Genomic DNA, 22,521 nt, shown 5'->3' on the forward strand with positions numbered 1-22,521 from the left:
TTAAAATAGTGTGCCGTTTTTATTTTGTGTAAAAATCACACAGCTGCTAGTTCATTCTGCAGAGACATCCATGCAGTTAAACATCTATGATACCACAGCCATAATATAAGCAATTAAATAGAATATTTGCTGTCAGCAATTAATGCAAATTTACATATGAGATCAAAAGGTGTCTGTGTGTGGGTGTGTATCATATACAATATACAAACCTCTTATACAGTACATCAACCTGAACAGCAGGGGGAAAAAGGCTGACCTTGGTTCAATACAGGGAGAATTGATTACAGTGGAAACCTGAACGCCAGAAATAAGGCTTTTGAGGACAGGTAAAAAATAAAATACAAATTAAAAGAAAAGAAAAACAAGAAGTTCCAGGACAACAAAAACAGACAGTTATACAAGGTTTAGGTACCATCACATACTAGGTAAGATATACAGGTACAAATCAAGTGGTTTGTTTTTCGCGTAATCTTCATACTAGATAAGAACATGCAGGTAAAAAAACAAAAAAAGTGTCAGGGGAAACAAAAAGTAAAAGGGGAAAAGTGCAGTCGTTTCAATCAGTCTCATTTCCATAGTTGGTTTTCATATATCTCACAGGGGAACCTTGTGTTTGGGGCAGGACTGGTTCAGATTATGTACCGTGTGAGGCACAGGCAGCTTCCGCATGAGCAACTACAGAGCCAGAAGCAAAAATATAATATAAATTGTCATCTGGGGGTGATTCACTTTACAAGGTAATACAGGTCATCGTGTTAAAGATTAAATTGCAGAAGACTAGTGAAACAACAACCAAAAAAAGAACATAGTCTTTGCAACATGCTGTTTATGTTACCGTTTGCCTGCCCACATACATCCAAAAATAAACACACACCATACATCCTAACAAACAGTATAGACACCTAGTGGGGTGGGCTGGAATAAACTAAAACATCAAACGATGGGTTTCTGTCACATAGTCAGTCTGAGGTGCTCCAGGATAAAGCATGACCCCCCCCCCACACACAACATAGAACAGACAGACTATATAGGGCTCCTCTCATTCAGTCAACTGGACACTTGTCATCATGGGGAAAAATGGGCGAGGGAATTTGGCATCCAGTAACCAATGACTCAAGGTCCAGCTCGATGCCCACTCGCCTTCCTGCCTGGCCTCAACCCAGTGTGATAATATAAGGGATTGATTTGTAAAATAATGCTATTTCTTTGATAAATAAAAGTGCCAATAATTGTAATGTTCCAATCCCATTCCTTCTGGTGAGACTGTTCTCTGTTAGGATGACGGTAAGTCAGTGTGGTGTCCGGTCAGTCAGCTGGTGACAGTGTGCTTCCCACATTAGGGACAGCAGTAAGCAGAGGGAGGGGACATGTGCATCACACAAAAGGCCCCTTCAGGCCTGTGATATCTTCTTTGTGGAACACACACACACACACCCAAACACAAACAAACAAACCCAACCACCCACACACACACACACACACACACACACACACTCACACACAAACCCAACCACCCACACACACACACGTTACAAATGGGAAAATGGTCTGAGCTGTTCCAGTTGAACCTCCAAAGATATCCTCTCTTCTAGCAAGTCCTACGAGTAAAAATAAATAAATAACAACAACCCTCAAATTAGGACTGAAGTTTAAAATGAAATTGATTTCTTGAAGATAACATTTTCCAAAACAAGGATCAGGTTAATCTGATCAACATTATTACTGTAGTCACTCCTTTACCTTTAGCTGTTGTTGTAGTTCACTGTTGAGTCTGGCCAAGACTGTGTTGGTTTCCTTGTTTCTTCTGATAGAAGCTTGAATTGCTTTTTTATCTTTACCAACAGACCTGTAAATGTATAATGAATATCGAATATGTTACTAATTGCAAAATACGAACTCCATGGTATAATGGACAACCACAGACCTGTGACCGTTCCCTGGTCCTACCTGGGAATAGATGGCTGTGTTGCTAAAACAGTGGCTATAACGTTGGACTTCGGGGGGAGGGTCTCGTCCTGGAGCTCGTCCTCAGACTTCAGTCTCCTGCGGACAGGCTTGGGTGGGGGGGCCATGATGGGCCCTTTGGCCTGGGGAAACACAGACACACTATAAATCCGAAACGGGTAACATGCAGTAAAGGGGGACATTGAGACCCCCAGGTCTGGCATGGTGGTCTCTTTAAGTCCACTACTTACAGTGTTCACAGTAGCATTAGCTCTCTCCTCCTGGCTCTCACTCTTCATGGTTCTTAAAGGCCCAGGTCCTTCTGAAGACTTCTCTAACTGTAAACAGGGCACCCAAACGTCAATTGTATTTACAACACGGCTGATAGAAACAAGTTATGTTGTTGGCATATTGGTTCTGTGTGGTACTGTAAGGCATCACTGACTGGAAGACTTTCGGCGTGCTTCTCCCCATCGTCGCCGGGCTGATCCGAGGCAGCGAACGCCTGGAACTGACTGAAGTCAGCGAAGTTGGGCTGCTCTGGGATCTGCTGGGGCGAGGTAGTGGAGTGTGCTGCCAGGCCTTCATCAGAGCGGTGCCCACTATGGGGCCCTGAGGTCTGGGGCAAAGGAAAAAAGACTGAGGTTCCAGCCTTGACCTGGACATACTCGGGTCAATGACTTTGATTTATGTGTGCACGCGTGCGTACAAAGCTTGTGTAAATAATATATTGCAATAAGACTTAAATTGGTAAACTTCCTACCAGACACAACAAAGACCACAAGGACACAAAGCTTTGTGTTAATGTGCGTATTGGGTTTCTACCTGCGTGGGTAGTGGTCTAGGCGGCACGGCCGGGGGGTAGGCCACACCCCCAGCTTGCTGTGGCCCTGTGGAGACGGCGGCAAAGGTTCGGTTCATGTCTAGTGAGGATGAGCGGGAGTGGGAGGCGTGGGGTCTGGGAGGTGGCGGTGGGGGGGCAGCTACCACCTTCAGTCCTTCAGGAGAGGTCCCGGAATGAGACCTACAACACGGACAGACGGCTAGTGAGATTCTTGTTAAAAGGTCTTCAGAAAATTACGAGAAGACTAAATTCGATTATCTGAAGACATCGAGAACAACTTACCTTTGTCTTGCTACGATACTTGTAATTGGGTCTTGATCCGAAGTATATGAATCGGAACTACTATAACCATCACCTTTTAGGAAAAACATTTTGTATGTTTTACTACGACCCAAGGAATCAATACATGTCCACATAAAGAGGTAACAATTAAGCTCCAAAAAAATGGTCAGTTACATGCAGAAGCTGAATTTTTTTTTACGTTGTTTGAATGCATCATCTGATAAGAAGCACTTGCCAGAATTAGCAGTAACAAACTTCATAGAGGTGGCTAGCTTGGTTTCTTCAGAGAGCTCAGGTGGTTTGACCATCAGAGGACTAGTAGGATGTGTGTGATCTGCGGGAACGACAAAAAAAATCTAAAGAAGGTCTAATGTATCCGTTTACTGCTTCCCAGTACTGTTCTGGAAAGTCTAATCAATGAACACAGATTTAGAGGTCAGAGCGGTCTTCTGATATTTTCATGTACTCTGTCATATGGGGACACTATCTCACCGCTTCCAGTTCTCTTCAGCTCCATCTCCTGCATATGAATCTTGCTCGGGGTCATGCGGATGGGAACAGGGTGGACAATAGCCGTATCCTGTAAAAACAAAGGCACCTGGTTTGATCATTGGCTCACAATAATAAAGATTTTCTCTTTCAAACTGTAATGGGAACTAATTTCACACAGTGAGAGCAGTTTGTCGGGTAAGGAAAAGGTTTTATTTCATGGCATATGGAGATGAAAAAACCTGAAGATAAAATGTGAAAGACATGGCATGTAACATTAATCAAATAGCCCAGGACCTTGTCACATTTTTATTCATAATAATCCAGAACAGAAAGCAAGCATGACAAATGTATCCAATAAGCCCAGCAAGCAAAATTCAACTGACACCGCTACTGCAGTAGACTCAGGAGAATTACGTTCATGCACTTTGAGAGAGATCAAATGGCCAAGGGTTAATATAATAATTAATACTGAAACAGGAAACTAAGTGATTGACTTACAGGGTCAGCTGGTGCAATGTTAGAATCAAATTGGGTCAGAGTTTGTGAGCTGGAGGAGCGTTCACTAAAAGTCTCCCACTGCTGGAGAGACAGAGCAGAAACACATCAGCACCAAAGTCATGTAAACACACCATCCATTCAGAATGGTCCCACCTCAGCTACAAACCCCACTGCTCTCAAACAGGGGTGATGAACTGCATTCACCATTACTTACTATCCATTAGTAAGTGAGGAACAGATGGATATTGGCAGTAACCTAGTTAGTACAAAAGGGCAACCAGCTAAATGGAAATTGAAAAGACTGAAAAGTCAAACATAACGCGAGAATGGGGTAAGGTGAAAACACGTCATTTTCTACAGTGATAACATGGGGTGGTGGTGAGCCCAACCTCATTCCCCTGGTTGAGATCAGGCCAGGTCTGGTTGAGTGAGGGCATGGAGGGAGACTTGTTGGGGGTAACTTCAACAGGGGACCCCGAGTAGCCCACATCAGTAGCCTGGTCTGGAACCTCTGAAAAAGGAAAATATCTACATAATCAGGATCACAGCTCCATTCGATTGAAGTCATTTTTTTTGTGTGTTTTATAAATCTAATCAGTCTGCAGCAGATGGTCCCAAGGACATATGTTAACAGACTGTGAATATATCATGAGAAGAGCTCCAGCTTTTACCTGCTGAGTCATCCAAGTCAATAAGCTTTGGCATGAGACTCTCCGGCAGCTTTTCTGGAAGATCATAGCCATTTTTCCTTGCAACAACTAGATGAAATGCAGCACAGAATTCGTCCAGTGTCAACGCCCCGTCTTTATCAAAATCTGACAGCTCCCTAGAATGCAAATAACGGCAATCAGCAAAAGACAAAACCCAAACATGAATAACAAACTGCTGGAATCTCTTGTGAATTAATCCTGAGACAAGACATAACCAAATTCATGAATTGGAAGAGTCATCCAATCATGTTTTTAGATTATTTTGTACTGATTCCTGAATTAATCTAAAATTAGAATTATATACTACAATAACATCACCATTACACAGGGGGATAACCTCAATGAAAGAGAAAACACTGGCTAAACTTACCAAATGTGGGAGAGTTCAAGAATAGGTAGCTTTGATTTAGTGAAAAACTCTTTTGCAGCAGAACCTGAAATTTGAGGGGGGGTATCAGCAGTTAGTGAAAGGTCAATGACTGCAGTGTTTGTCAGCCAGAGACCCTGTAACCCTTAACACAGTGGCTCTCAATGGGTGGACGGTCACAATAGGTCTTAGGCCACACCCAGTTACATTTTTCTATTTGTAACAAAAGTTGGATATGGAGGCCTTTGAGCTGGTCTGGTTACACCTGGTCTGCAGTTACAACCAGGTGGACATACTGTAAAATTATTCAAAACAACACTGGATATGAAGCTTTCGGTAGTAAAATAACCTGGTGGACATTCCTGCCAGTCAGCATGGCAATTGCACACTCACTAAAAGGTAGACATCTGTGCTAGTGTGTTGTTTGACAAAACTGCACATTTTAGAGTGGCCGACGCCAGTCAAGTGGAGGGATTTCCTTGGCAAAGGAAAACAGCTAAATAAATAAAGCGTGCAAATAACAATTTGAGAGAAATAAGCTTTTTGTGCATTAGGACAAATGTCAACGATCTTTTATTTCAGCTCATGAAACAAAAAAAAAATTTTTTTGCAAACCACATAGTTCCGTTTTTGTACAAAGATATGCCAGTTCAGAACCGCTACTTTAAGTTACATAACTACATGGTGGTTCCAGACAAAGGTTACTACTCACCAGGAATGAAACCATTAAGGTCTGGCTGGATGGTCTTAAACTGATTGATGTAATACTGTCTCTGCTCATCCGTAATTTTCCAGGGGTCGTCATAACCACTACTGGACTGTCTTTGGATTTCATTGGCGGTTGTAGCAGATGCAAGGGTTCGGATCGAAGAGTTCTCCTAAACGCAGCCATGTGAAACATTCCCAGAAGAGAAAACAGATTGAAACAACTCATTGAAAGTTTGGATAATACCAGCAGTCAGTAAATATATTGATTGAGACAACAGAAAAAAAGAGTATATGCATCAGAAGTATTTGTACAACGACATTGTATATATTTCTTTGCTGAATATTAATTTTAGGTTCTGTTATGCGTTGTGATTGCCAGCATGATGTCAGACACCAGTGACATACTACAAATGCAAACGCCTAGAATCACGACTAGATAATGACAGCTCCTATTCAGGCACTAACCATGCACACCTGCCTAAAAGCAGCTGCATAGCCAAATGTTTTGGTAGCCTAATACGGCAGACTGTACAAACTGCGCCATGAAATGTAAACGGTTAATCAGATATGGATGAAAATACCCTCAAATGAAAAGGTGTACAGTCTGCACTTTAATCCCATTAGTAAACATCTTATTTCCAATCCAAAGAAATATGGTCACTGTCCAAGCACATTTGGAGTTCACTATACAAATAAATAAATGAGTTGCAGAAAATGAGAGATGTGGTTGTTTCCAAATACCAATACCTGAATTACAATTGAATTTGGACACAGAACTTCCTGATTTATTGTATTCAAATACGCTGTTTTTTTGTTTTACTGGGTAATGGAGGTCATTAAAATATAGGCTGACAAATGGTACTGATAGAGCTTCATCTCTATGGTTTGATATGATTAACTAAGAGCGATGGAAGGTCCACGTAAGCATTTGCTGCACTACCTGGACCGACGAGGGATGCATTGGTGGGAGGGTGCTCGAGGAGGGGGGGTGAGTATCTTTCAAACTGACCCAGCTTTCCTGAACAGGAGGAGGAGAGTGGGCGGACCACATCCCATCACCTGTCACCACAGGTCCTGTTGAGAGAGACGAGTAACACAGCCTCAGATAGGGCAATTAGATCACACATAGCCCCCTTCTAGCTACAGCAGAGAACATACTGAAGAGCTTTTGAAAGGCTGGACTACAAAACCCTCACATCAATTGCATTCTCATCTGCATGGACAAGACTCTTCCAATGCAGTTTCCCAAAAGCTTGCAATTAAACGATAGCCGCAGAACACTGAAGGAGGCCTACTTTGTTTGATACTTGTTTTGCCCTTCTTTGTCATACACAGAAGAGCACCACCAAACACTAAACTGCTACATTTTTAACAGTCTCTCTGTGAAGGTCAATAGCTACCCACCAGTTAGCTGCAAACACAAAGTTCCAAATGTCTTTGCAATAGTAACAAACAAGCAAAGAAATGAGCAAAATCTGGATTTAAACAGTTGTAAGCCTAAGTTCCATTGCTATCGGGAATGCACGCCCATTTCGGCTAATTGGCTGATCTAAAGTTAAAGACATTCCAAAGTTGTAAGACTGTGAAAGCCACCAAAACATATTGGAAACAACTCCAACTGAATCTGAGAGTGCTGCTGACAGACTGTCATATGCACAGAGGGTACAGCTGGCAGACTGGAGCATGTACCTGATTGTGCTTCTCTGAAAGGAGTCCAGACAGCTCCTGCCACCACCACAGGCGGTCTCTCCAGGTTTCCGCCACTGGCCTGCCGTTTGTGCTTCCTCCAGGCGTGGGGTGAGGTGGGAGGAGACTGGTGGGGGGACACCACCGGAGACGTGGTGTCGGGCTGCAAGGAGGGGTACATAACATGAAATTAAAACTATGCATGTCTCTTCAGTTAGATCTGACAGAATATGAATATTACACACAAAGAAAAAAACGGAATAAATGAGTGGAGGAACACAGCGAATGCAGGTGCTTCCATTCAGGTGTATTGCATGATCCAATTAAGCAATTAATAATGCTCTGTGGCATTTATAAAAATGCTGGCGCAGGCAATCTTGATTTTGAATCAAGATGGCAAGGGCAAAGAGTCTAAATGACTTTGAAAGAGGGTTCATCTTTGGGTTTCTTCCAGGAAGACAGTGTCCCCCTCCACAGGGAACGAGAGGTCTTTGAATGGTTTGATGACCATGAACAGATGTCAGTCATTACCTATGGCCATTGTAGTCACCAGATCTCAAGCCAACTGAACACCTATAGGAGATTTGTGACCGTCATGAGACGGTCACCATCATCCAAAAACCAACTGAAGGAATATCTTGGGGAAGAATGGCGCTCCATCCCTCCAGTAATGAGAACTTATGCAAGGGCGCATTCAAGCTGTTCTGGTGGCCCAACACCTTACTGAGACACTGTTGTTTTTCCATGAATATGTCATTGGTCTATATACACACACACACGTATATTAATTTCTTTATAGCTTTTTTTCATATATATTTTTTTCAGGTTTACAGGCTCAGCTCTAATTGGAAATGATATGTAGTCAACTTCATAATTAGCTTGACTGACCTGTGGTTCTACTGTGGGCAGACAGGGCTGGATGACCTCATGGGCAGACACCTTCTTAATCTGCCCTCTTCCCGGGGGCCGTGGAATCACACCTTGGTAAGACCCCTGGTTCTCCAAGTCAGGGTACAAGGCTGTGTGTCTGGCCTCCTGCTCATTTTTTGCCACAACAAAGCGAGGCAGAGGCAAGTCCTTGACTGTTAACAAGAAACAATGTTAGATAACAGCACACCCTCATGTCCCTACGGGTTTGACTAATCAGTTGTAGTACAGCATAGCTTATTACATTATGGCCCAAAGAAAAATATTGTTGATACTGACAACCACAACATTTGTATTTTTTTTTTTATTAACAGACTTGACATATACACCAAGCTGGATGTTCATGTTCTCACTGGCAACTCTAAGTCTATGCCTCCTCTCTCTAGCCCAGCCTCATGTTTCAGTGGTTCAATATCCTGTTGAGTTATTCTCCATTCTTTTCCTGTAAACCCTACACGGGTGGTTTTGTTTCCTGTTAACTCATGTTCTCTCAGGTCCATCCATATCTCCGCATCCTGTAGCTGGTTAATCAGGGGTTTATGCTGACACAAACATATCCTTAACAAATAAAATCACCCATGATACAGATGAATCATTCAATTAATATAATATACATAAACACACATATATACACAGCAATCATAGCAAGATCCATCCATAACGAGCTCTATTAGATATTAGGGGCTGCTTGACTCTAAACAAATTCCACAAGTAGCCCACGGTTTGGAGATGCTAACATTACACACATCATGTGCAACTCATCCATGTATAGGACCATGCAGCCTCTGTGGTTTTCACATTTTCTTTTTTGTTGCAGCCAATGTTAACCTAACTAATCGATGATAAAAACAAGCAGCCATGTCTTTATTAACAATATCATTGATTCGTTGCTGCAGCCCCACAAAAATCACAATCAGTATAATCTTTGGGGTTATGAAATGAGCTCTGAAGTACCAAGACGAATAAGTGACACTTTGAAGAACACATGACCATGTTAACTGTCGGTTCAATCCAGACAGGTTGATTCTGAGGGGAACCCCACAAAATTTCAACAGATAAGAAATAATCTGTTGTTCCCTGGTTACTAAACCCTGCATTATATTTTTGTAATCCATGTGTAATAGATGGAGAATTCTAGACATGTTTACTCACCAGAGTTTAGGCTTTCTACCCGTAGAGGTAGTCCAGACTGGGCTACAGCGATGAGTTTAAGTGCAATGTAAAACTGGCTCCTTCCAAAATGGCCCAGTCGAGTGGCTCCACAGAGCTCTGTGATCTGTGACAGAGTTATCAAGATAGGTCTTTATTCTAGAGCAACACAGGCCTAAACTCCTTAAGATCTTTACTGTGCTACCATGTTAAACCAAATAGTCGATAATGGGAAGAATGTTGCAATTACTCGCAGAAACAGTTCCAAATGACTTTGCTTCCTAAAACAGGAAGAGAGATGAAGCTGTGTGTGCATACAGAGCAAAGTGACTTGTGTCTTGACAAAATAAAAGGTTTGAAATATTCCAAAGGGTATCTGAATCTGGAGAAGTAAAGGACTTACAGCAAAAGAAGGTCAAGCCCTGAGACTTTAACACTGCAGTGCTATATGGTAAGACCAACATTGGTAAGAAATGCAGCAACCAGCCTAGCCCTAGTGAGTCAGCATCCTTTCAAAGGAAAATAGGATGTCAAAATTACATATTTCTCATATCAGACCCATGGATAATAGTTGAAAGTGGACTCTGTATAATGAACAATCATAGGAAAAAAACAGTTAGTCTATCACTTCAGGAGGAAGAAATAAAAGGATCCATCATGTCCAGCATAAGAACAAAGAGTAACAAACGTAAAGTGGCTTAGAAACTAGACTGAGCAGGTCAATAACTGACACTTAGAATGACAGGGAGCCAAGAAATCATTTCACCATGACAGTAGGCTAATACAAACTGAGAACAGCACGAATATTGTCGTATACAAATAAATAGTTGGACATGACTAATACGGCAGGGCGACTTCGTTTATGAAACGCACTCCACTGCCGACTTCACATTTTGGATTGTTTTCAATCATATTATTAGCATGTTAACCTTTGGATAGAATCAAGGTGACCAAAATTCAATTGTGTCATATTTTAAACTTTGTATTCAGGCCAGAAACTAACAAAGTAGCTAGATAGGCTAAAAAAAAAAAAAAAGTGGGCTGTCGACTTATACTGGAATAGGTACCTTGCTATCGTTCAATATAGTATAAATTGCAAGACAATTGCGCAGAAAGACAGCTCGATAGAACATTGAAAATAAATATGATTTTGTTGAATGTACACAACTGGCCGTGTAGAAAACGCACGTTAATAATGCCAAAAACTTGATTGTAAGCTAGCTAACTTCCTTTTGGGTAGCATGCTTTGCTACAGCAGTGTGGCTAGACATTCTCCCTTGGCTAGCTGGCTACTTAACGCGTTAGAAGGTGTGTCTCGTCACGTTCACCACTGTCAACATGCACACCAAAGCTATCTTACTACATTTTTCTACAATTTGTTACATATTATTACAAACTACATTCAGCCAACTACCTACTTCGTTAAAATAGGTAGCCTACCTGCAGGACAACCTCGTTGGGTAGCTGGGCCGCCCGGAAAAGGTCAAGAACTCTGCCGTTGGAAGCCACTTTCTTGGTGTTGTCCGTATCGCAATAAACGAACAAATCTGAGTAATATTTCTGCTCCACATCCGTTAATGTTAAACTTTCCATTATGGCATCAAAGGTACTCGATTAGCGTCTGGCTGCTTCGTTATCCTGACTTTCGAAAACTGGACCCAAAAAGGGCGATGAGCGACGATGCAGTTTAGCTTTGCTTGCTAATTTAGCTGACTTGACTGAAGTGGTAGAATGGCTAGCTAGCTAACGTTATGACTGGAAGGGTCTTCGTAAATGTCCTTACTTAACCAGCCAAGACGCAATGTCACTTATCGACTGATTTATGACAATTATTGATTGTTTTGGATTACTAATGTATTCATCAATAAAGTTACTATATTAATAAAACAATGACTGGTGTTGCGACTAATGTTAACATTAGCTTATAAGCTAGCTACAGGCTGTTGTTGTTAGCTATTAGCTAGCTTGCTAGCCAGGTAGCCAACGTTTACGTCGTTAACGTTGAACTAGACAGTAACGTTACAGTAGTCAACTTCCGAGACTGGGCGTCAGTATTCAACAATAAATCAAACCGATTTCGAGTTCTTCCGGTTATACCCCGGTACCATATGCTGTTTCTGCCTCACAATCAAGTTTGAGTCCCTCTAATTATGTTAGAAGAAAAGTTTTAGGGTCTTTTGGCTCCTTCTCCATCAGTCAGAGCCACCATTCCTGAACGCCGTGATGTCATCGTACGGACGGTGGAAGTCTAGGGGGCGTTCCTGTGTTTAGACAACTTTGACAGATTTTGCACAGCATTCAAAAATCGGAAATATTAGACTTCCAACTTCAGAGGTTCCAAAAGAACTGCGTCCAAACTAGTAAACTTTGTGTTGAGTTATCATCCAACTCTGGATTTCAAGTCAGAAACTCAGAACTCTAACTTTGCCGACCATTATACATATCTTACAAAAACAAGAACATTTAGCCAAACCATTGCAAATGCTTTAAAAAATTTTTTTTGCATCAATACACTACACACAAGCCATCATTTGAAGCACACGAAGCGCCAACTACACACTGATAGTATGAATAAAAAACAATTGTTGCTTTTCTGTGTGCAGGCCACATTGTAACACACTATAAATTCAATAGGAAAACTTTTTTTTTCTTTTCTCAAAATGTTCTAACACTCAAACAAAAGTCCAGAAGAAAATAAAACCTGTGGCCTATTAATAGTGCTCATGCTCTGTGTGAACTCACTGTTTTTCAAGTGTCATGTGGAAAAGCAATATGTGAAATGGTACAGCAATGTGGAGACCAGTGTTAACAGTTTTGCTGTGTGTTTTAAAAATTGAAAACTGCGTGCAAAGTTTTGCAAAAAGTGAGTTATAAAATTACAAACTGAATGTAAAGCAGAGATGCATTCACATGCATTCACATTAGCACACATGGTAAATGCATTAGCTACAAGTGTTAATGGATTCTGTGATTGTGCTCCAAGAATCACTGTTAGTGTTTATGCATTCAGAAAAAAGAACATAAAATAACTTTAGTTGCATTCCCCTGTTCAGAAGTTGTGTTTTACCTGTGTGAGATGTCTGGCAAGTTCAAGGTGCACACTAAAAACTTTTCAACTGGTGACGTCACTTGCTCTAAGGTCTAGAATGTGTTATTTCTTTGCCAGGGCAGCAATATTAATGGGGCCATGCCATGGTAACAATTATTTGTGTTGCGCATTCATAGGACTGCTGGTTTGCTCTTTGTGTGGGTTAGACAGTAATTTACTTTGGGGTTATGACATGGACCCCTGACTTACTCTTTCCAGCTGATGTGGTTTCACTGGGGTTGTCATTTCAGTAAAATTGTGGCTCACAAACAACACTACCTGCATTAAAACCACAAACTAGAGCTTAACAGCCCATAAGAGTGCCACAGTGCCTCCAGACCCTCGTCGCATTTTCATGCTGTAATACTTTGTGCCGGAGGAGTAGGGTCAATCAGTTCTGTCTCAGCCCAATATTTTCCATTGCATTAGTTTGTTACAGGCAGTCTAAGGTCTGTCCAAATTATATGCTGAATTATCCTTTTGAATCCACGGTGAGGAAAAGTCCACTCATAAAGGAAAAGCAAGAAGGAAAAATAAACTGAAGAATACACTCAAACACAGATAGCAGTTGATTACTTTATTTACTCATCACACAGGAACAAGATAATCAGCAAAAGGCCATTCATTGTTCTGAATTCATATTGATGCTGTTCCTCTTTACAAACTTCCCTTGGTCAGTTCCCCAAAAATTGTCTCTTCTGCTTCAATACATACAAGAAATAAACATTGTCACACAAACATGAAACTTAAATGCTACACTGTAGTGGCAACCATGGTTCTAGGTTCAAAGACCTGATCTGAGCTACCACATGTGTTTCTCCAAATTGAAGGACAAGAAAGGAAAGAGACAAGCAACTCGACCGTGGAGCCATCTGTAGCTGTAACCAAAGATAAGATGTTTGGCACCTTGCATTTGTGGCCATAATCACATCATAAGAACAGAGCGTGCTGACCAAGGTCATCTCCCAAATCCTCAGTACACAGTCCATTTATACCACTGGATTTTGAATAGCAGTTTAGCTTGATTTTGTTAGCATGGTGTCCCTTTCCTAAATAAGCCCCTGATTAGACAGTTGCAATCAAAAAATTGGGACTGGAACTGGCTTCCAGGTCCAAAAATGAATTCGAGGAACCTAGCCTATGCCAAAAGATTTTTAAAATCATCATTTACATTGGTCATTTGATCTTTTAATAATCTGTTTTCCGCATAAGAAAAGTCTGGAACTACTAATAATTCAAGTTAATATAACTACCTTAATGGCTGGCTATCAAATTATTATAATATACACATCTGGTTTGGAGAAAGAATTGGAGTGAGTATGAAACTGAGACAAGTGGGTGAAAGCGTATGCAGGAGCCATATTGTGAGCACTTCTCTAGGAAAACAAGGAGGAAAAGCTACAACTGAGTATTAAGTGACCTTTGAATAGTACAGACCGTGTTTTACACCAAGGATGTTCAACTCTTACCAAACGATAGCCGAAGTCTGCTGATTTTCCATTCTACCTCATCATTAACTGCACCCACCTGGTCCCAGGTTTAAAAAGCCCCGGATTGGGGTGTTTAAAATGAAAAATATTGTGGAACTAGCTTTGAGGACCAGAGTTGAATACCCCTATCTAACACAAATCATGCCTGTTGTTCCATGAACCATTCCAGATATTCTCTGTTTGCCACAAATTGTTTCCCTTATGATGAACTGAAGGTTTATGGAATATTAAATTGGTAATGCATTAGAGGTAACGGAACATGGAGGGAGGACATATGGGATTTTCATTCTTCAATGTTTTCGGATTAGAAGGTGTACATATGAAATAATTAGTTCTATGTTGAGTTGGCCAATTATACTGAAATCCAGTCACTATTATAGGTTTTACAGATTTACATTAAATGTACTGACAAACATTGAGTGTCTTGAATTGCTCTCTCAACCAGGTGAGTACATATCGTAAGTATTTTTGTTGGCCAACCAAAAATAACTACTGTAGCAATCTGGCCACTCCAGGTTTGAGAAGTTTATGGTGGTAGTGCCCGGACCAAGTGATGGAGCCTCCTCCCCTCACCACCACCACCACTCACCCAGCCACACACGCGCGCGCAAAAAAGGAGTACTTACGTCACTAATACAGCGTCGCCTTTCTTCGCTCTTCCGTTGAATTGATTTCGACTTCACGCGTCGTGTCCTTTGATAGAGGACTAACTCAGGTAAATACCGCAAAATATTCACCATTTAGGCCTGATGTGAAATAGAAGAACATGCAAAGTAGTGCGTAATAATCATAGCCTCTTGAGTTAGCTATACAGTCATCACTTCAGCCGGCAACCGCCCGCATTTCCTTTCATTGTCAGCCATAGTCATAATCGTGGCGGGTTCGTGGGATATACTCAATTAATTATGACAACCAGTGATCGAAATATATGAGTTGAACAATCAACTAACGTGTCTAGAGACGGATTACACTGACTGGATTTCAACTTGAGTGATTCTAAATTCCCTTGGGTGTGACTGTTTTGCGTTACCCTACTTCCGCATTGAGGGCTGGCGTTTAAAGGGTAACTACCTTGTCAAGAAAATCCATTACAATTATATATTACAATTTGGAACCATCCTATAAGATTCGTGTTTGACGGTGGTGTCCTACAAAAATTCTAACAGTAAATTCTAGTGGAAATGTTATAAGAAGTAATCCAACATGAAAACTCAAATTTGGAGCCTAATATGGTCACAAACCATGTTACCAAATCAGAATTTTTTTTGCAAAACACTGTGGACTGGACGCGCAGATTAAGATGGGTACTCATTGTGACTGACAACAGTGAATGTAGCAGTCTTTGCATGGGGCGACCTATTTCTTCCACAGAGATTTCAATCACGTATGTGGCCTGTAACCCCGTGGCACACAAAGCATTTTACTTACCTCTTAATTTGTACATGGATGAACAATTTCCCCCAACTAAAACGTTTTTCCTGAATGCATTTTTTTAATATGAAGGGTTTAGTCAAAGGTTATAAAGCTCTTGACAAAAAGTAATCTAAAACCCTTTCTGGTTTAAGTGTCGTTGTTTACAGTTCAGTCTTGTAATACTGGACAGGCAGTATTCTACACAGTACACCTTTATCTTCAGAACTATGCATTTTTAATGTGATTCGTCATGAGGATATCATTAAGCAGTGTGGCAAGTGAAGGTGTGGTATATGAACATCATAGGAGGCAAAGAGCTATTCTTAGGCACAACGCATTGCAGAGTGATATGTTGACGAAATACAATAAATCTCAAGATCCTTTAATGCTATTATAAACAGGTTACCAACACAGTTGGAACAGAAAAGATTAATGTGACGTCATACCTTGGCTTTCACCCAGTCTGCATACAGGACACAAAACAGACGGTTCCTAATCACTTACATTTGCATTCTGTTCTATTGTTTTCCATATTTGCTGAATGAATTAAATCTCTCCCGCATCAGGTTGCATAGTCGATAGTTTGTCATCGGTCCGTGGCGCTGACCTCAAATTTGCATTAAGTCGAGCAGAGCAGATTTTCTTTTTCTAAGACTCCGCAAGTAGGGTTTGCCTTATCCACCTTCCCAAAATACTCCTGACATATTCGTGTGCCGTCATAAAAATGTGATGGCGCGGAACTACTGTTTTTTAAGTGAAAACTGCCTATGATGCGGCTTTGAGTCTAGATTTAACATTGTTTCAGGCCCCTAAGGTTACTTTTATTGGTAAGAGTCCAGTAACGAATTCGGCGACTTAAGGTTGTGCCCCAGTGAATGTGAGTCACTGGATTAGACAGGAGCTGTGTAGTTGCAGTAAAGCTATCGTGTTCAATTCATGTCCGTACAATGGAAGAAACAGACTTGAGGAATGAGGGCCCATCCCCTTCATCATCATCGCGTGCCGTCGACAACATCAAAACTCCCGTTCTGGACTGTTATATCAGGAAGACCTTGAGTCAGGTGCCAACCAGACTATTATTGGGCCACCATCGTTGCCTCTTTTAGCTCATGCTTCTCAGTCTGCTCAATGCTAAGGTGCAGAAGTTCCCAGTATCGTTGTTTAGAGCAAACAAAGCTTGAATGATAGCGGCAGATTAAATTAGGCATTTTTTTCTATGACACATCATCCCAAAGGCCTGGCTAGTCCTTCTTTTGCCACTTTAGCCATTCAATATTTAATGACCCTCTTCACTTCAGAGCCTGCTGTGGTGTAGGTATTGGTGACTAATGGCATGGTCTTTAAAGAAGGCATACAGTCCATGGGGGCTTTTGCCATTGGGAAATGTGCCAAACAAGGATATTATAAGTGTTTGCCTCTAAATGTAAAACTCTCAAACTCCCACTGAGGTGCGTGCGTGTGGGTGTGGTTTCTTAGCTGTAACACACCCTAAACGTGTAATTCTTGTGAGACTTCTTTTCATGGTCAGAGTGTGTACTTTGGATGCTTTGCAATCAGATGCTCAGATTCCTTCTGTCTCTCTAAGAAGTGACCCCTGTACTGTACATCAGATGTAGACTGCTTCATGGGTCTTTCACTGAATTTTCACCATGTTCAGTTTCTTTGGAATTCTTTGTCATTTCTTCTAGCCAAGGTATCAATTGCCTTTTGGACTACACAATAATTTCTTATTTTTATTGGTATGGGGAGATGATAAACAAGGAATCACTGTATATTACCCCTTCATTTTCAATGGCCACATTTGTTTAGTAAAGCCCAGTGCTGAACCTTGGGCCTTGGACCATGTAAATCAAGTGACTCACCTGCCCTGACCATAAAAAAGGAACCAGTAAAACATTTCACACTGAGGCACCAGTATTTTTTTTTATTAAAAAATTGTATCCCCATAATGCAACACAGTTTGTTCCCTGTCTTAGGTATGCTAAATTTACAAATGTATTATTTTATAATACAGTGCCAAATTCATATTCATCATATAGATGGGAATGCTTTATACATTTTGGTCATTTTTGAAAAATATAATCAGGGGTAGGTGGTGCCATTGATATGGTGTGTAAACTGGGGTATTACTAAAGTAAATATGCATGTTGGCATGTGACAATATATTTTGTTACCATTTTAGTGACAATGAACGTCCAACATGAAGTTTCCCTGCTTGTTGACGAGATCCAACGGCTTGGCAGTAAAAGTAAGTATGATCCAGTATTACAGTGCACTTTGTTTACAAGAATAACCAATGCAGCAAAACATGTGATAAAGTGGTTGACCTGTCAATATACTATGCAGGAAAATCTGTTTAATGAGTATGGCTATGGAGCTGGCTTTTCTCTGACCTTTCCCTCGTGCCACAGATCATGACATTGCGGTGCATGTGAAGATGACGTTCTGTAAATGTACCCCTCTTCATTACTAGGTGCTGCTCGTCATCCTGTCACGTTCCTTTCTTTACCGAAAGTTTGAGCGACATGATGTGGGCTACCTTTCTGGCTCATTTCTGAACAGTGCGTCTGTGATTGCAACTTAAACTGTAGAACATTTTATAGGCTACATTACACAGCATACACTGTAAAACAAAGTCACAACCCATCAGTTTATTATAAATGGTTAAAAGGGAATTTCCCATAATGATAACCGTCAAGGAACTATTTCTCAGTGGTTGTGAAATAGCAGTTGCAACGACTGATTACAAGGCAAGTAGGGACCTGGTCATCTATCTTACATCAGCAATGCTACTTAGACAAGGCAAATACAGGACTATATATTAGTGTGTGTTGGCCTGGCCGGTCATTTGTTCGCTGTCTGTGTAGCCTCAGGCCTTCAGCTCTTAATCTATGAGTCTGATCCCGTTCCCAACCTCTTCATTGTCACTGATGAATGATGTAATTCTATGACCCCTCAACTCCTCCTTTTCTCAGCTGATGCTCTTTACAGACAATAGCAACAACACCAGCAGAGCTACAGCACCCGTCATTCTGAAATGACACCTCTTCAAAAATGATATAGTCTACGGTACGCAGATTGCCAATGGTTAACTAGGGAGTTAGGATGTGTCAGTTAGCTAACCATATTCAATTACAGTAGGTCATTTGTGTCGAACACTGTCATTGGTGTCTATAGAATGAGCTGGCCAATCAGCGATCTACTCACATTTTTAATGACAGGTAGGTGCCCATACATTTTTTGTTGAGGTATCCCTGCAGACTAGATTTTTGGAAGTGACATTTGCAAACCAAGACTGTGGGAGCGTCTTTTTCTGATATACCTAATAGCCATTTCTTTGTCTGGATTTTTTTTACTGTAAGTAATCATTTACATTTTAAGTAATACAATAAAAATCAACATTTTGGAAATGAAAATAGCAATATTGTGGAAATTAAGCAGGCAGTAAAATGCAGGAAGAGGTGGATGTGATTCCCGGGCCCGTGGCTTGGCCGGGCCGTTGATCATAATGTCAATATTGTTTGCTGGAGAGGGGGACCAGTCATATACCTTCACATGGGGCCCAGGATTCCTAGTGATTGGCCCTATTTGCAGTAACATAACCAACAGTAAATATGTTCGTGAGTGAGTATGTAATGACAAACAAGGGGTGGCGTCCTGTGTAATGCCCCATATCTCCAGAGGCATACAGATCAGTAAAATAACATGACGTTCTAAGTTCAATGGTGTTTAGTTTAAAAAGGACAGTAAAAGGATATTCATTGTCTCATTACACCATTTTGTCTTTGGATGTTCAGAATCAAAATTACTGGTGTTTCTTGCTACTTTTTCATTGTTGAATATTAACATTTTGAGTGTCAAGTATGCCAAAAGCCATAAGTCCACAAGTTGTTTTTATTAATAATATTCTTAACAATAAAAATATGTTGCATGTGTAAAGCGCTTTTTACTATGACAAACTCAAAGCTTGTGACGTTTGACTCTGGTGATCAGTCAAATTGAGGAGTCTTTCTCGTTGCATTCTACAAAATGTCCACTAGAGGTTAATGTTGAGAATGTTAGATATAGTTTTCTGCCTGGGGGGTTATTCAATTCTAAGGATATGCTCTACCAACTGAGCTAAATGGGAGTCCGTGCATATTCTTTAGGGTATGTACATCTCATAATCATAATAAAGTATGATGACGATATTTATATTTCTACTGCGCAGAGTGTCCCACTGTAAGACAATTATTGGGTGAATTGAAATTCACTAAAATATTATCTGTTAGCGATAGCATCTGTTATGTTGTATAATTTTGGACCTATAGTTAAGTATAATCAACACCACATTATTTTTTTTTAATGCCGCATGGACTAAAGCAATTAGGTCTCAGGTCAATTTGTTTTTCAAGAAGTCATTAATTATATGTTCAATAATTATTGTCTTGTATGGTAGTAAGTTCTAAATATATTTATAATGGTATCATGATGTGGGTTCTGACAATAGAGATCTTAAAGGGGAATGATTATGAATATCTAAGACATCTAACTTCATAAATCACTTGAAGTAATTTTTGGACTGTCTCTCTGCATGCAACTCTCACTCAGGGAGAGCAGGGTCAAGCTAGTGCTTTTCTAACATTTCTTCCAAAGATTTCTCGTTGGCTTGTGCAGTAAACAGACAAGCCATCTAGGTAGATTTTAGAAAATGTCAACTTTAAAACCTGTGACTGATAGTTATCAAAATGTGCAATTTGTACCACAATCATTTGGGGTTCCAATCGATTGCTTTTTTAAGGCATTCTTTTGAATTTTTACCCCCATAAAATGATTAAATGCACTTACTGAGATCAGTAATTTCTTCGTGTTTATTGGATGTGTGCCTGATTTGTTTTCATTTGGACACTTTATCCTGAACAGATCTCAGACTGGTTCAAATAACCGTCTCGTATTTGCTCTCATGCTTTTGAAAATCCACTGGCTGGCTTTTATGTTGTTGTTTTTACAGAGCCATGCTTCCCCTTATTTTCTCCTTAGCTGCCACATCCTATTTTGGAGTGGCTGATTTTAGGGTAATTCACTATTTATCTGAACTGTTTATACTACTGAATGTTTGGGTGAGGAGGCACCGCTAAGTAAGCCAATACCTTGGAGCAAAGGAAACACTATATACATACAGCACTGGAAAAGTATTAAGTCATCTGGAAAAAAAATTCATGCTTTTTATCTGGCCAGTAATTATTTATTTTTTTTGCTTGTAAAGACTGTAAAATATTAGAATAAATTCAATTAAGTAATACAATACTGAAGAAATGTCAAAGACTAATTTAAGATGAAACTAAGTGGAACACAAAAGATATCTGATGAACAGTAATTTAAGGTCATAATATTTGATTGTCTACATTAGCATTTCAAATGAAGCATAGTTGAAGCTGTGTGGGATGACAAGACAAAATTTACAAAAAGCAAGCAGTTGATCAAAGGAAGATTTCAGGAATATCTATCATGAAGCTTGGAAGTTACCACAGATCTAATTGGGGAAGAATAAAATAAAAAGACTACAATACATTTTGAGTTTCTTTCATTGTTTCAATTGTTTCTATGTGTTTACGGTGAAATGGCTTAAGACATTTTCACAGATGGTCTAAAACCTCCATAGTACTGTCAGTCACAGGAATGTAAGAAAATAGATTTTCCCCTTAAACTTTGTTTTTTTGTTTTGTTTTTTACAGATGCCGATGGAAAAATGTGTGTGAAATTTGGTGTCCTGTTCAATGATGATAGATGTGCCAATATATTTGAGGCTTTGGTTGGGACTCTGAGGGCTGCCAAGAGGAAGAAGATCATCACATTTGAAGGGGAGCTACTCCTGCAAGGTGTCCATGACAATGTCGATATCACACTTCTACAGGAATGAAGCTGATGACTCATTATTCAGGTGATAAGTCAAGCTTGTCTTCGAGTTACTATTATCAAAGTTTTACTGTTAACATACTGAGCTAAACTGATATTACAGCAGGTGCAGCAAAATGCTTGATTTGCCTGCTCCTCACCATTGTAGTAGAATGTTAATGTAAAAACAACATTGACCAGGGATCACAAATCAACGTTTTGATACAATTTCAAGAATACAAATGTACAGGTCTTGAAACAGGCTGAGAATGTAACATTTTGTATACTGCATTAGCATATTGTACTTGTCATAAGGAATATTTTATAGGGGATGAAATACTACTAGACTTTTTAGGAAACAAATTACTCCTATTTAAAACCAAGATTCACCAAATGTCAATTTAATTTATTGTTTACATGGTCAATTGCTACCTTTTGTGGCAAGTGCTTTAAGAGAGGCTTTTGCACATAATGATTTTGTATTCATGCTAATGTTAAGCATTTGAGTATAGAATATTTAAGCTTTTATATGTTTGCAAGACTGTCTTTTTCGCTACTGACCACAAACAAACCTTTGCCTTTGCAAGGGGGATTAAGCCAATGGATTTCCTGTGTAATTATTATTATTATTATTTAATTACAGGGAGATTTGTGCCAAATAAAAAGTTGATTTTGTAATGATTCTCAGGACGTAATCCACACAACTGTTAAACTGACTTTTTGAAATTTGACTTCTTATTTGGAATACACATTTCCCTCATTCCTGAAAGTGTTATGTTATGCAAACATTATAGAATAGTCCTTGTAATAAGCGATATTATGTGCTTCATGTTCATTATGTTGTATATAAATGATGTATTGGATGTTCTCTAACCACAATAGGAATTATAGATGACATTTCTGTATCTGTAACATGCTGTATGTTGTGGCCTACTTCATGTTCCCTAAAAGAATTGTACAATTCTGTCATCAAATTGTATGGTTGACAATGAACTGTAACTGTTTAGATGTGAATGACCATTAACTAAAGAAAAACCTTCAATTTGCTG

General features: G+C 40.0%; 2 protein-coding genes across 4 annotated transcripts; one reads left to right on the plus strand and one right to left on the minus strand.

Annotated features, from left to right (window-relative positions):
- On the minus strand, positions 1-11,852 carry reps1 (RALBP1 associated Eps domain containing 1). 3 transcript variants are annotated; one of them, XM_010882574.5, is made up of 19 exons: positions 11,048-11,851; positions 9,611-9,734; positions 8,420-8,613; positions 7,535-7,694; positions 6,786-6,919; positions 5,850-6,015; positions 5,141-5,204; positions 4,732-4,886; positions 4,450-4,571; positions 4,061-4,141; positions 3,563-3,650; positions 3,306-3,404; positions 3,071-3,143; positions 2,770-2,968; positions 2,390-2,563; positions 2,196-2,282; positions 1,948-2,087; positions 1,741-1,846; positions 1-1,598 (listed from the first exon to the last, which is right to left on the minus strand). In XM_010882574.5, the coding sequence occupies exons 1-19, from the start codon at positions 11,198-11,200 to the stop codon at positions 1,530-1,532; spliced, it is 2,388 nt and encodes a 795-aa protein (XP_010880876.4). In that variant the 5' UTR covers positions 11,201-11,851; the 3' UTR covers positions 1-1,529. The 3 variants fall into 3 exon arrangements, with proteins under 3 accessions (XP_010880876.4, XP_010880877.4, XP_010880878.4); XM_010882575.5 differs by having other exon boundaries at positions 6,855-6,919; positions 11,048-11,850; XM_010882576.5 differs by lacking the exon at positions 4,061-4,141 and having other exon boundaries at positions 11,048-11,852.
- A 2,922-nt stretch (positions 11,853-14,774) lies between these two features.
- Positions 14,775-22,519, plus strand: abracl (ABRA C-terminal like). Its single transcript, XM_010882577.3, has 3 exons — positions 14,775-14,900; positions 17,781-17,846; positions 21,313-22,519. The coding sequence occupies exons 2-3, from the start codon at positions 17,786-17,788 to the stop codon at positions 21,495-21,497; spliced, it is 246 nt and encodes an 81-aa protein (XP_010880879.1). The 5' UTR covers positions 14,775-14,900; positions 17,781-17,785; the 3' UTR covers positions 21,498-22,519.
- Positions 22,520-22,521: the final 2 nt, after the last annotated feature.

The sequence above is a fragment of the Esox lucius genome, chromosome 18, assembly GCF_011004845.1.
Source record: "Esox lucius isolate fEsoLuc1 chromosome 18, fEsoLuc1.pri, whole genome shotgun sequence".
Classification (NCBI taxonomy): Eukaryota; Metazoa; Chordata; class Actinopteri; order Esociformes; family Esocidae; genus Esox; species Esox lucius.